This window comes from Lagenorhynchus albirostris, chromosome 1 (genome assembly GCF_949774975.1).
Source record: "Lagenorhynchus albirostris chromosome 1, mLagAlb1.1, whole genome shotgun sequence".
Classification (NCBI taxonomy): Eukaryota; Metazoa; Chordata; class Mammalia; order Artiodactyla; family Delphinidae; genus Lagenorhynchus; species Lagenorhynchus albirostris.
The window spans coordinates 5,605,079-5,620,073 of NC_083095.1; the positions used below are offsets into that span (position 1 = coordinate 5,605,079).

At 45.2% G+C, this 14,995-nt stretch overlaps 1 protein-coding gene across 6 annotated transcripts in view; it reads left to right on the plus strand.

The window, feature by feature from the left end:
- The first annotated feature begins 310 nt into the window (after window positions 1-310).
- SETD3 (SET domain containing 3, actin N3(tau)-histidine methyltransferase) overlaps window positions 311-14,995 on the plus strand; it is a 69,516-nt gene continuing 54,831 nt past the window's right edge. The window contains exons 1-3 of one of the 6 annotated variants that reach the window (XR_009542958.1): window positions 356-445; window positions 12,507-12,647; window positions 12,762-12,871. Coding sequence is in view for 3 of the 6 variants with exons in the window: in XM_060162572.1 (XP_060018555.1) it covers window positions 12,634-12,647; window positions 12,762-12,871 (124 nt within the window). In the remaining 3 variants the exon portion in view is untranslated. Of the gene's footprint in view, window positions 446-12,506; window positions 12,648-12,761; window positions 12,872-14,995 lie in introns of all 6 variants that reach the window. The other 5 variants (XR_009542956.1, XM_060162572.1, XM_060162493.1 and 2 more) reach the window with 5 other exon arrangements.

Consider the following 14,995-nt stretch of genomic DNA (forward strand, 5'->3'; position numbering starts at 1 on the left):
CAACCGAACCTGCTAACGGAACTTGGGCGCGAGAGGCGGGGCTCGGGGTGCCGGTCTTCCAATTAACGCCCGGGCATGGGCTCAGCCCAGCCAATTATGGCCCGGAACCTGGCGGGGGCCGAGCAGGCCGCTCTGGCCCCGGAGCCCGCCGGCCCAATGGCTGGGCAGGAACCCGAGCGGAACGGTCGGGGGGCGGTGGGGCGGTGCCGCGCCCATGCGACTGAACCGCGGGCCAATGGGCGGCGGCGGCGGCGGCTCGGGGGCGGGGCCTGGGGCGGGCGGAACCGGGTTGGGCCGCGGCGGCGGGGCCGTCTCAGGCAGCGGTCCCGCCCCCGCCTGTCCGGCCGCAGCCGCCGCCGCCACCGCCTGGGGCTTGGTTGAGCTAGACTGTGGGTCCCGGCGGAGTGTGGCGCCGCCGCCGCTGCGCGAAGGGGCAAGCGGGCAGGTGAGTGCCGGCGGCGGCCCCTCCGCGCGCGTGGCCCGCGGGGCAGACTCGCGTCGCAACCCCCCCCCACCGCCCAGAGTGCTGCGAGGCTGCCCCCAACCCCGGCCGGCGCCCCTCGGCCGTGGTCCGGCCCGCGCCCCGCCGGCCGCTCTGGGCCTAGGGTGCAGGGGTCGGGGTGCGCCCTGGGGCCCGGCGGGCAAGGCTGGGTGCCGGGGGCCCGGCGAGGTCGGAGGGCGCCGCACGGTCTCTGCCCTCCGGCCTTCCTGGGGCGGGGGCGCGCTCACCGCTGCCCAGCGTCCCTTCCCGGCGGCCGTAGCTCCGTTCCCCGCTCTGCCCGCCCAGAGGTGGCAGCAGGTGCAGGAAGCGCCCGGCCCCTCGGCACCCACCGGGTGGGGCCGGGGTCGGTCCCTCTCGCTTTCGTCGGCTCGGCTCTGCGTGGGGCTGGCTCGCGCACCCGTTTCCTTCCTCTCTTCCTCCCTCCCTCCCGTCGTCACTCGGCTGCTTAGGCGAGGACGGTGTGGCTCTCATGTTCCTCTCTCCAAACCTCAGGTGCCCTCGGGGGTGCTCGGGGGACTAGCCCCTGCTTCTCTCCCTCAATTTCCAGTTATAAAAACAGTCGTTGAAAATAGGTCATGTTTCTTCCCACGCGCCCTGGCCATCTTCCCCACGCTCCGTGCCCTACTAGGGAGAAGAATTCAGTGCTTTGGAGTTTGTCATTCCAGCATCAAACTCTTCCTCCTCGTGGCTCCAGCCTGGCGATGCAACTGTGTATCCTCTATCCCCAGTGTCTACTCGGGGGTGGGGGGGGTGGGCGGGGGAGGAGCCGATTAGCGTTGGGCGCCACTTGCGGCGGGGGAGGGGGGGGCTTACCCCTGCCGTGTGTTGACTGGTGTAGGATCACTTGGGATCCTAAATGAAGGAGGTGACGTTTTGCATTTCCAAATGAAGGAGGTGATGTTTGGAAAGAAAAAATCCTTTTTAAAGTATGTTGACAGGTGAATTTTGCTTTTAAGAGCCTCCGAAGAGTTAACCCTTTAGTGATGGATCTGCACAGAGCTTGATAGTGGTGTGGTTACAACAGCTGTATGCGTTCGGCAGAACTGGCAGAACTGGACACTGAGAAGTTTGAATTTCGCCGTGTGTAGATGATAACCTCTTCCTCCCCGATTTTTTTCTCCAAAATGACCCTACTGCTATTTCAAAACTGAAGGAACCAGAAATAATTTTGGAAAGGTTTTTCTTACCATTTTAAGTGAATGAATTTAACTTAAGAATATAGCAAAATAAACGCAGCTTTCTTCTGTACCCTTAAAATTTGGCAAGACTTACTTGAACCATGATATATTGTGTCCATACAGAGTCTACTATGTATGCAGTCTCATCTTAGCACATTAGTTGCTGGGGCTGCTGTGATTGATAGTTTGGAAAAGTTCCAGCATTTTAAGGAGTTTTTCTCGGGCCTAGGATAGTAATTTGAAAAGCCAAGTTCTCAGAGAGCCGCAGAACAGCTTGTTATTGGGCCCCAACGGCCTGTGTTTTCCTTCTGCTACCCCTTCCTGTCTGCCCTCTCTTATATATATTCAAAGTTGTAACTTAATGTCTGAAATGAAACTCTAGTCTGAACGAGTAAAATGGTTGCTGCTTCTCATCTCTTCTCCAGTGATCCCTGGGATAGGAATGGTGTTGGACTCGCAGATTAAAACATTTATGTCTACATGTGCTGTAGAAATGAAAGTTTCTGTTCAGTTCTGTTGATAGGAGTGCAGTAAGATTGTCAGGAAGAAAGTAACACTTGCTGAACACTTAGGCCCCGTTTTCAGTGACGATTAAACCTTTGCTTTAGAAGCCACTGGAAACTGAGAGAGCTGTGAAGGTTGTACTGAAATAGTTTTCCATTCTAGAGTTCAACCCCTGGAAAACTGTTTTGTTCTGAGAGCTCTGATAATTGGTCACAACCGTTTCCTTAAAACTTGTCGCTCTCATGATCCAGAAGAGAATGGCAAAGGAGATGACAGCTGGAGGAGAGTATCTACAGTACGCTGGAGTCTGCTCGCAGTAAATATTTAGCAGATAATCATTGAATTCAATGGGAACCAGGTACCTACTCTGTGGCGCGTGGAATTTTAGTAAAAATATGAATGAAAACCTTACCTCCTGGCTCAGGGTTTCTCTTTCTTTTTACCAGATGTCAGTTTAGTTTGAAGCTTTCCAAATCTCTCAAAATGTTTGAATTACATAGTCTCCTTTTTTCTTATCACTAATCTGCAGTAGCTTTTAGAAATGTAACTAATAATACTGTATCTTTTTTGGTGTAGTTTGATGAATATCTATCACTGGGAGGTTTTTTTTATCTTTAGAAACTGGTTTGTCTTCTCTGGCTTCTGTGAGGAGTAGGGAGGAAGAGTTTCAAGTGTGTTTTCTCTTCGTGTACCTCAGTCCTGGGAGTGGGACCTAGATTTTGTTCCCGCACAAAGGAAATGGAGTCATTTATTACTATGGCATTAAACACTTTTAACAGAATAGTGAAGAGTGAATATATCTTTATTCTTATGGTACTTTGGAAGTTGCTTGTGGCCAGTTAATTTGTTTTCTCAATGAACAAGAATTATATTTGGGCCCATTAATTTATCAGAAAGAATATTTTGATTTGCTGTGCATCCTTTTTTTCTTGCTACAGTTGAAGAAGTGTTTATCTTGGATATCAGTTCATTCTGAGTCATATTAAGGGGGTCAGATTAAGGATTCCTTGGCTTTTAAATTTTTCTGGTTTTCACTTTTGTTGCATATACAAGTGTACCTTACTTGACAAAATTGACTTCTGTACGTTGGATTTCCTTATGTCATCTCATTTTCCTACTCATAAAATTGGAGATTGTTAAATAGTTTGATCTGCATATATAATTTACATAATATTTATTCTCAAAGTAAAAATAAATTTCTAACAAAATATTAATACACATATTTTATTACAAAGGAGTTGAGACTTGTTTTTTTTTTTCAAGTCATTTTAATAGTCTTATGGGGAAAAAGTTGATTAACAGAATAGAATCCTTTTTGTTGTTAAATTCATTCAGTAACTCAAGCCAGAGATTAGCTGTGTAGACTCCATTTCCATTTGGGAGTTTCTTCTAGGTTTAGAAGTAAACAGATCGTAAAACCAGAGGTACAAACACAGCTATTGACAATTTTCAACTGAAATATATTTGAATGGAAGAAAAATGATTCCAAATGATTATAAAATTCAAATACCAAAGTTAAGACTTTGAACATTTTTTTCTTATTCAAGTCCTTTCCAAGTAGAAGTTAATTAATAATCAAGATAAGTCCAAACACTCTTGACTGGCAATGGAAGACAAGTCCAGCTCTGAAGTTAAGATTTTGAAAGGGAGCTGAGTGATACTGATTACCAAGCCAGAGTAAAATTTTAACTTCTTACATGTGTAGGCTGAATAACGGGGGTACAGAGGGACGGGGGGCAGAGGGACAGGGCAGGAAAAAGTGCTTTCACTATTTTTTAGAAGGACTAAAAAATTGTCTAGAGAATTAGATAAGCAGGTGTCTACATAGAACTCTTAATAAGTATGCAGTATTTTAGCCTTATTACCTATCTACCATCCTGAATTTCACTTTCCCCTTTGTTTACGATACAGTTCATTAGAACATAACAAGGCCTAAAAATTCTATGACCAAACCTTTAAGGTTTCAATCTCAGAAAATAGGCCTGACTCTTCAGTATCAATAGTTTTCTGTTAAGCACAGTTAAGAGAAAGTAAGGGTTAGTGTTGAAAAATACTCATGAAAGTTGCCTTTATCATAAAATTTGGAAGTTTTGTTCATGTCCCAAATTTAAGCTGAGGCCACTCCTTTGTATTTGGACAAGGTCAGCATAATGACTCTATAGTTTTAAAAGGCCAAAGGGGTGAAAGCTTTACATGGTATGTTTTACAACTGCAAAGGAATACTGTTATTTAGAATTTCAGAGATAATGAACCTTCAGAGCCTCTCTAAGGGGGTTGGTTTTGCACTGAATCCATGAAATACCATTGGGCATCTGTGACGTTTGACATCGAGCTGTGCTGATGAGGCTGTGCTACTAGCTGTCTGTCATGCTGCATAAATTTATTAACCTCACTAAACTTCAGCTTTCTCATCTGTAAAGTGGGCATAATATCTTTCTTTGTCTAGTGTGTAAAATGCTTACCTCAGTTCCTGATATAGGAAATATGCCTGATGATGCAGTTATGATGAAGACGGTCATGTTGGGGGCCTGCCCCAGGGCACACACAGGTTCAACAGCCCAGAAACAAACAACGTGACAGCATGAATAATTTGCATTTAGGTTCCAAAACTCAGTTGTTTAATGTAGCACATGTATCTGGCTGAAGGTCAGTTTACGTAACAAAGGGTGTAGTTGGTTACCACCTTATCCTCAAGACTGTGGGACCACGTCTCACTTATCCCTGCATTTCATATTAGATACTCAAGAAATGTGCACTGAATGCAAGCATGAATTCACTCATTCACTTGGCTGGTAGAAAAGTAAGGCAGTGTTAGCTATACCGATCTTCCTGGAGTTATGATGGGGTTACATCCTGATAGCGTGTTGAAAATACCATTGTCGAAAATGCATTTAACATACCTAATGTACCAAACATCACAGCTTAGCCTAGCCGACCTTAAAAGCGCTCAGAACACTTCATTTGCCTACAGTTGCGCAAAATCATCTAACACAAAGCCTGTTTTGTAATAAAGTGCTGAATATCTCATGTTATTTTTTGAACACTGTACCGAAAGTGAAAAACAGAATGGCTGTCTGTTCAGAAGGGTTGTAAGTGTGTTCGTTGTTTACGCTCATGCTCCGTGTAACCGGCGGGGAGCTGAGGCTTGCCGCCACTGCCCAGCATCACCAGAGGGTATCACACTGCATATCACTAGCCTGGGAAAAGATAAAAATTCAAGGTTTCTACTGAATGTGTATGCGCTTGCACCGTCTGTATTAAAGTTGAAGTATCTGAACGTGAACCACAGTAAGTTGGGGACTCATCTCCTTGGGTTGAATTTGGCAGTGGAGAGCAAAGCACTTTGATAACCATACCTGCTACATAATATTAGATATCTTTATTTTAAAGATGTTCAGGCTTGAGGGTTAACACAGATAGCCCCAGAGGTCTCTTCCAAACCTGATGTTCCACAATTCTAGAATCTAGAATCCTTATGGGAGGAATGTGGGTGGTTTGAAAGTAATTTCTTGACAGATTATAGCTAGCTGTTCCTTCACCCTTAACATTTTTCTTTTAGAAAGCTATAATAGGAAATGGTTATTCATGATACTGAATGATTCTTTGCTTTATGAAGAGTTTGTTTTGCAACTTCCTTTAAATAGGAGCCTCATTTTAAGTGTATTTACAACTTAATTCAATAGCAGTTTAAAACTAAGACTATTATGTATTGAAAAGTCAATCAAAGATGGTTTAAGTGTCTCTAAAATTATCATGTGTATTAGTGGAAATATAGCAAAAACATTGTAGAGAGCAAGTTTAAATCTCAAGTTTGTGTATATCTGTATCTATCTACGTATCTATCTATATATGTATATATGACAGCCCAGATTGTTCTGTATAAAGATTGAAATTTTAATTACATGCAGCTTATAGGTCTACATTCATCTTGGTATGTATGTAGCTACTGAGTTGAAATTAATTCCATCATCTCGCCTGTCTGCTTGCCCTGACTTCTTGGTACTTTTGAGCTGTGACACATCAGTGTCTCCTTTGATAGAGATTGGAATGATGAGTGCTAGTTAGCCACTTGAACCTGTATAAGTTAGTAAGGCTTGACCCTGTTACTAGATCCTGCTACTGTGCAAAGAGAGGTGTTTCCAGTATTTCAGTTAACATGGTACCAACGCAAGGACCATGTATGCTTCATCAGTTTTTGGAGGAGAGAGAGCTTAGCACAGTTAAATGCTTTTCAATTTGGGAGTGCTTTCATTTTCCTAGGCCATCATCCTGTAGTCTGTGTATTTAATTCAGTATGTAGTAATCTGATCCTAATGGCCTGTGAAGTATTTTAGTGAGATTCTTTTCTTCCTCCAAAAGATTAGGCAGGCTTCACACTCCCTTCAAGTCCGTTTACAGCTGGGAGCCTGAGGTGGGAGGAAGCCCTAGGACCATTCTCTCCCTTAGTCAAACCAGCTGTAAAGTTGGGAAGATGCAGCATACATTGAAAAACAGATGCTGGGTTTGAGCTAAGGTTTTCTGGTTTACCAAATTACCAAATAAGTATAATCAAAAATGTTTATTCTAGTTGTATTTAGTTGAAAGCAACTCAAGAATATCGCAAATATACATTCATTCCGTTTAGAATTTTGGGGGAAAGAAAAAAAACCCCACACAGCTGAATTCCATCTCGGTCTGTTCAGTAGGTGTGAAGTATACTTTGTAAAAATGGGTTAAGTATCCCCCTCACCACGCCCACCACGCCATCAGCCAAGTTCCTTAAATGCACTGTGTTCTTATTTCTCCTCACTTAGGCAGATTATGTGTGAAAGAATCACTTCACTGGTCAGAAGTGGTTGTTGATTACAGATGACACTTGCATATTAGTCAGCAATTTAAATAATAATTGAATATGCCATCTATTTTACTGTTTTCTAAAGTTTGTTGTATCTCTTAGGTGGAGAGATTGTTGATGGACTTGCTAAATAGTTTATGGTGTTATAAAGAGCCAGATTTTGAGGATTTTGTAGATTTTTAAAATATCTTGATGGTGAAGCAATGTAGATATGTGTGGAACTCTTAGCTTGCTGTTTCTTTTTATAGATGCCCCTTCCTTTGAAGGACTGTCACTGTAATTGTTTACTGTAGAATCCTTTTGCCTGTCAATCCTATTGCTTTTCTGCATATTATTTTCTTTTGTGTTAAGTATTGTTTAAGTCCTTTTTTACTGTATATTTGTTTTTCCCAGATAATTCATTAAGAATTTGGAAATTATACCTGCTTTCGATCTAAACTTTGGGGGAAAAAATCTTTCATTTAGCATTGTACCTTCGGCTAAAATTTGGCATTTAACTTTGTGTGTGCATACACATATCTAATTTAGCACATCTTTGTATTTTTCTAATATACATATTTGAAATAAATATTGAAGAGAAATATTTGGTCTTTGTAGGAAATTGATGAATTAAACTAATAGGTACTGTTTTTCCACTGAGAGCACTAAGAATATTCAGGATACCTATTTGACTCTTTCATTTGTTGAAACTTGGAATCTAGCCCCGGATTCAGCTGAACTCACAATGAAAATTATTCATTGTATGTAACAAGTTTTTGAATCATAAATGAACAGGGTAGGTAGTTATTTTAAATCCGTGAAGTTGGGGAAATCTTTGTTAGCTAAACAAGGCAGAAGGGGGTTGAGTTTAGGAAACCACTCAGACTGGATTCTAACACTTTCTCAGACTGAATCTGAACATCTAGTCCTTCTTCTTTACCTGTACTTTATTCCTTACCCCTCTCTGTTTGGTTACTTTGCCCGCACATTTTAGGAGTTATCCAGGCTGAGTCCAGGGTCCTCATCTCCTCACCCTTGTGGCCCGCAGGGCTGGCTGTCCCTCATCTGGCTGTGGTCATCTTCTGCAGCAGCTGGTGTGGTCCTGGCATGTGGATGTAGGAGACCTTGTTTAGTTGCAAATGTGCTGGATGTAACACAGGGTTTCAGGTTGAAGCTGTAGGTCCGCTGCTTGTTGGCTGTGGGCTCTTGGCCAAGTCATAGCCATGCCTGAGCACCCTGCCAGGCCAGTGGTCACCACTGGCCTCTGCAGGCTGTGGCGGGAACGTGTCTGGCCAGTGCAGAGAGCCGTACAGATGCTCGTGCCCCCAGTCACAAGTGCCCCCGGAGCTTGAAGTTGTGCTTGAGTAGCAGCTCTTCCATTTCTATTGGAAATGGACTTATTCCTGCTTGGTTGTTTTCTAAGAGACCAAAAACACTTTAAAAATTCAGTTTGTGTTTATTGGAGAGATTCTTTTATGAACTTTAATACCTTAAAGCTTTTCTAACAACAAACTACGGTTTCCCAAAGGAAACTATTTTTTAAATGTGAATTTTATATGTATAAATTTATGTTTTGACTTTTAAGAGTCATCCTAGTTCTTAGCAGTAGTAGTTAAGTATTAAGTAAATGTCTCATTTTGGCTACTGTTCTGTCACTGGTGGGAGAATATATCAAAATGGTTCCTTGCTGTATAATCTTACTATTGTGATGGGAAATAAATCTTACCCATAAGTAACACTAGTAAATTCAGATAAGATTTTCCTTCATTCAACAAATATTTGACCCTCAACTGTGTCCGTGGCACCATACTAGACCCTACAGATAATTTAGAAATGGAAGCTTTGGGTTTTTTCTGCCACAAGACAGAAAGCCACACCAGTGGGTGAGGTAGGCACATAAATGATGTCAGCTACAGCGCGTGAGGCTGTGGGGGCTCCAGGGCTGAGCTCTGCAGGGTGTGGAGTGGGGAGGGGGCCGTCGGTGAGCTGGGGTTTGAGTCAAGACTCAGACACCGTCACCAAGGGCTGAAGGCACGTAGGCCGCAGAGAAGAGGGAGCGTGTGGATTAGAGGATGGCATGGGGCTGAGGGGCTGAGGGAGCTGGCAGAGGGTGGCAGGAGGGCCTAATGCTTTGTGGGGTGAAAAGAAGTAAATGCGGGGCTACCGCCTTTGAGGTACTTTTAGGTGGTACATTGGTCACACAAATGCGAGAAGAATTGGTGCCAAACCATATCGAATCCAGAGGCAAATGAATCTTATAGACATTGACGTCTGTAAAGTTCAGAAAAACGGCTGCTGGGCCATAGAACTGGGTACAGAGAACCCCCGCCCTCCAGAAATGTTACTTCTTCAAGTACACACTTGAGGACATGCCTCTGATTCAGTGCGCCGGGGGCTGAGTAATTAGGAGCTCAGGGACAGAGTGGGTCCAAGTGACTGGAGGCTTTCCTGGGTGAGGTCACTGTCAACCTGGTTTCTAGGTAGAACAGATTAAGAGCTGGTCTGGACCTAGGGTCTTGTACCCCAGGGAGGTACATCCCCTGGGGAGAAGGACAGCCATCTCCCTACCCCTCCTTAATTGAGAAGCGAGTTAATGCCTACTGGGAGATTCTTACTGTCTAACCTGGGCAGGCTGCTTTCTCTCTTTAGGGCTTATATCCCTGTGGGAGGGAAACAGTCCAAAGAGAATTCCAAAAGACTGATCTCAAGGTAAGCCAAGCCTTTAGCATCTGTTAATCACCTTGAACTTGACCCGTTCTTACAGATTTGCATGGAAGTGAGGGCTGCATGGAGGAGCCTGGAATTTCCTCAAGGCCATGGGGGACATTTTGACTGAGTATGTGAAAAATTTTGCCAGGAGGAGACAGGGTTAGCAGAGGGTAGCTTTATTTCAGGAAAAGGGGAGAACAAGAGCAAATCCTAGAGCTGTGTTGTGTAAGCGGTGATGGGAAGAATAAAGCCGGGCAAGGAAAATGGGGTGAAGCAGTAAAGGGCCCTGAGGGCTGTGCTGGGGAGGTTAGGTGTCACCTTAGAGCCATGGAAAGACCTTGCGTTGAGCAAAAGAAGCCTACATGTTGTATAATTTCATGTGTATGAAGTTCAAGGACAGCTGCTCTCCCAGGTGCTAATTTCCTGATGTGTTTTGAAGTTTCACCTATGTTGTATATTGGTACCTGTTACTCAGTGGGGGCAGATTTAAGTGGCAGGGGTGGGCTTGGGCAGGGAGAACGCAGGACACTTATAGTCTAAGCAAGAGATGAATTCAAGACGAGCAGGTGGCCTGAGATACTCAGGGGTGTTACCACTTGGCCGGATGTTGTCGGTGTCGGGTCTGGAAGACGTGTCCGCCCTCCTGCTCCCTGCGGAGCCCTGTGCTTTTGCTCTGCATGTCACAGAAGCAGTGGGGCAGTGGCCGAGCACAGGCACCTCTAACCTTGGACAAAGATGGAGGACTTCACCTTTTTGAGAATGTCATCTAAAAGATGAAGCTAATACCTACTGATTAGAGCGTCCGGGAAGATCAAATGAAGAGATGATCTTAGCCCAGTGCCTGGCAGAGGTTAAGGACTGCACACAGGGTCACTACTGCTGCTGCTTTAATTAACAATTGTTATTTCAGGACAGGTATCTAGATGCCAGAGAGTGATGGGAGTTGGAGGGATTCCTGAGGGAAGACTTGGGGTGGGGAGGGGAAAGGGGCTGCAGGCAGAGTGAAGAAGCCTGTTTTGTAGCCCTCGGGTCTTCGTGCTGGGGAGACTGGTGTAGGCGGGGCGCGGCTGCCTTGGGTTCACTGTGCCCCAGGCCTGCTAAGAGGAGGGAAGGGTCTTGGAGTTACTATCTGAGTGATGTTTTTGAGTTGATGCCTAACACACAGAAGGTCACGCTGGCAGGGAGAGGCCGGCAAGCCCATCTCTGACAGCGGGCTTCACAGTTCTTCCTGCCAAGCTATATTTGGAAGTGTGATTAAAGCCCTACTTTCCAGGCTTACTGGTAGTCTTAGTTGTTTTCAGGTCAAGTTCAGTGGTCCTCCGCAGAGATGCCGTTGGTAGATGTGGAGAGGGCCTGGTGCAAAGAAGAGCGGCAGGTGCTCTGTCCAGGGCTCTCAGCCGTGAGCTAGTAAACCCGGGAGCTTCCTTCTCGTTTAGTCCTTGAGCTTAAGGAAAGGTGCTTAAACCATTCCCCCGCCTGCTCCCCCCACCCCACACTTTTTTTTTCCTTCTGCTTTTGATCTCAAAATAACTAATTCTCTTTGCTGCCGAAGTTTTAGGTATTGTTATCTGTTCACTTTTGTTCCAGGGTGCCTGGCACTATGTGTTCCACTCTTGTGTTTTAGAAGGCTTTTTAGATACGTAAGTTACAAAGTATACTTCATGCATCAGACGCATCAGAGAAGCTACATAAGATAGCCCTTTAATAGAATGCTATTTTCTGTTGTTTTAGCATGGCCTGTATTTGCATGGAGTCATTGCAGTGGAATCAGTGATCAGCTAGGCTGCAGGAGAATATGCATTTTCAACCTTTTGTCCCATCACAGCTCTCCACACTACAATAGTCATTTCTCTTTGTAAAAAACAAGTAGGTCAGAGTTCGCCTTTTGGTTCTCCCTTGAGATTAATTGTAGCTTGTTGGCGAGGGGTCCATGGAGCATCGTCGTGGTGTGTGGTATTCATTAGTGTGGGTGGCTCCAGTGGCTTCTCTGGGGGGATCTCTCTCCGTCTTCTTGGGTTGTCATCCTCAAGCGCTGCTGTCTTAGGAGGAATGCTCAGATCAAAGTCCTCAGACAACAGTTGCAGCCCTCCTGCAGCTGGGGTCCTCTTTCCCACCGCTCCCCACAGAGACCTCTCCACCTGGGGTGCTGTGCCCCCTGCCCTGCCATGTGCTTCCCTCATTCCTGCCCTGCCTTTGAGTTGCCCACCCTTTCTTCATACATCCCAGTCCCTTTCTTTCTTCAAGACACGTCTCCTGACTCACTGCTATAAAATGTTTTCAGACAGATGTTATAAACATCTCTGCCCGGTGTCTATCGGTGCATCCCCTGTCCCACTGTCTCGTCTGCTTGTGGCATATCCTGGCCATTTCTTATTTGTTAGACCATTGAGGGCTCCCGGGTGGTTGAAGTGCCAGGCTGGGAGGCAGTGGAGACCTCTTTCGAGGGTAGGGTCTGCCATCGACTTCCTGTGAAACCCTGGGCAAGGTACTTTGGATTTTCCTTGAAGCAAGATTAAGGAATTGAATTAGCTCTCTGAAGTTTCTTTGATCTCTAAAATGTCTTCAGCATGTGTCTAGAGGGTCTAATCTGTTGCTTATGATATAGTTACTCTTTATGGGAAATTATTTGTTTAAAGCAGAGGGAGGAGAGAATATATAGGTTTTTGTGGCCATGTGATAGTTTGTGATACATGAATGTAGATGTAACTTCTATCTATGTAGTATCACAGAATACTAGGATATACAATGAAGTCTATGTAATTTGAAAAAAATTCTAGAGTAAAACTTGCTTCTACTGTAGTTTTTGTAGGTGAAAAGGAACGAACTTTTCTTCCAGAGACTACAAAGCAGCTTTTTTTTCACATTTGAGTGCCTCCAAATACTAGTATTAGTTACACGTTGCTTTTTCTGGAGGGAAACTTCAGGATATGGCACCTTTGAGGTAAGATCTTAATGTCTCAAGGCCGAGCCACTGCTGTGCCACGTTTTATTACTCAGTTTTGTTCTTTGGAAATGTAATGCTTTTCTCTTTGTTTTTTCTTTTTCTTCTCCGTAGTCAGAAAATGGGTAAGAAGAGTCGAGTAAAAACGCAGAAATCAGGCACTGGTGCTACGGCAAGCGTGTCCCCGAAGGAAACCTTGAACCTAACCAGTGAGCTGTTGCAGAGTAAGTCTTGGCTCGGCCTTCCCGCCTCTGTGTGGGACACGTGTGTCTCTCTCCTCACACCCATGCACCGCGTGGGGGTCCCTGATCTGGGGAGCAGGAGGTGAAACAAGCTTGTGTTCAGATCGCAGCTTGTTTAGCCATGGGGCCTGGCACATTACAGATCTTCCCCAGCCTGCAGCTTCCCTGCCTGTAAAAATGGAGGTACGGTACCAACAGGTTCCAACAGGTAACTTTTACCTAACAGGTACGGTACCAACTGTAACTATGGTTAAAGGAGGCTTGGACGACAGAACGAATGAATGTAGATAACCACCCTGCCGCCTGCACCGGTGGGCCAGGCCAAACTCCACTGCTTTTTAACAGTGTGGCCTTGGACCAGTTCCTTAACCCTGCTGAGTCGCAGTGTTTGCATCAGTAAATAGAGTGTCTCGAACCCCATGTGAGCTACGGCACGTGAAGGTTGAAGGTCATTGGGCCGTGAAGCCAGAGGTGAGCGCAGCGTGCCGCTCAGAGAGCAAACGTAGGAACTGGGCTCCCTTCCCTTTACTTTCAGTGATTCGTAATAGTTTTCCAGTTTCACGTATGGAGGTTATCCGTTCTTGCTCTAGGAAATTAAGTATCTGTTAAGTGCCGATACTTGCTTTAGCAAGTTAGTGTAAGCTGGTACCTTCTTTCTTTAAATTGGAATTTAAGTTGGTGCTCTGTATGTTTCAGATTTAGCTGTGGTCACTCGATTAACTAACTACGTTTGTCTCATTTTCTTGGCCCCTTATTTTAGATTATGTGAGAGGCTAACCCCCAAATAAAAATTGCGCTTTCTTTCCCTGACACAGGCAGGCAGGCAGGCAGCAACTGAGTCAGGGTCAGGTCCCTCCCTGAGTTCTCCCATCCCCCCGGTGGGGAGCCCCCCAGAAGGTCAGTGTGGGCTCCCACAGAGCACGGCTGTACCTGCCCGCCCCCACCTGTCTCTCCTGCTGGACTACAGGCGGCCTCAGGACAGGCTCCTGTATTCTGGGGCCTCAGGCAGTGTTTGTTGATGGAAGAGTGAAGTAAGACGGGTTAACCTAAGTTATGAGTCCATGCATAACTAGTTATTGTTAATTATTATTAATTTTTAAATTAATTTTTATTGGAGTATAGCTGCTTTACAATGTTGTGTTAGTTTCTACTGTACAGCAAAATGAATCAGCTATACATATACATATATCCCCTCTTTTTGGATTTCCTTCCCATTTAGGTCACCACAGAGCATTGAGTAGAGTTCCCTGAGCTATACAGCAGGTTCTCATTAGTGGTCTATTTTATACATGGTATCAATGGTGTGTATGTGTCAGTCCCCATCTCCCAGTTCCTACCCCCACAACCCCTGTTGATTATTTACCACATCTAGTCTTCTCTGTGGGGAACAAAGGGGGCCAGGAGGTTTATCAGGAATGTGGTCGGGGTCTCTCTCTTTAAACTGATACTGTCTTAAAAGGTCAGGGCCGCTGACAGGCCGGGTGCCCGGGGTGCGGCCTTCCACTGCCATGGCTCCGGTCTTGGCGGGTAGGTCTTTCGGTTTTGGCCTGACAGAATCTTAGCTTCTTTTTTAGCGGCAACTGTGCCATCTCTTTTTGTAACTCCCCCAGAGTGCTTATTATAGAGCCTTACACAAGGATGTGAAATGTTTGTTGACTAATTGTCCTTATGTCCAATTTAACTGGTTCCCTTAGGGAATCATTGTTATGGAGTTTAACTAGAAAAAAATGTTGACTCTTAATATACCTTCTTTTCACCATCCACAAGAGTTTTCAGGAAAATGTTTTGCATTTTAGCTTAGCTTTTTAGATTTTCCTGTTATGAGTATTCTGAGGAAAATTGATCAGAGCAGCAAGAATGGGGTAGATGCAAGTTAGGTGCTCACACCTGTGTCCTGTGGTCACAGTGTAATATGTGGCCTGGGTGGTTTCAGAGGGTTTACGTGCTTTAAAAAGTACACCTGGTTTATGGGCTTCCCTGGTGGCACAGTGGTGAAGAATCCACCTGCCGATGCAGGGGACACGGGTTCGAGCCCTGGTCCGGGAAGATCCCACATGCCGCGGAGCACCTAAGTCCGCGAGCCACAACTGCTGAGCCTGCATGCTT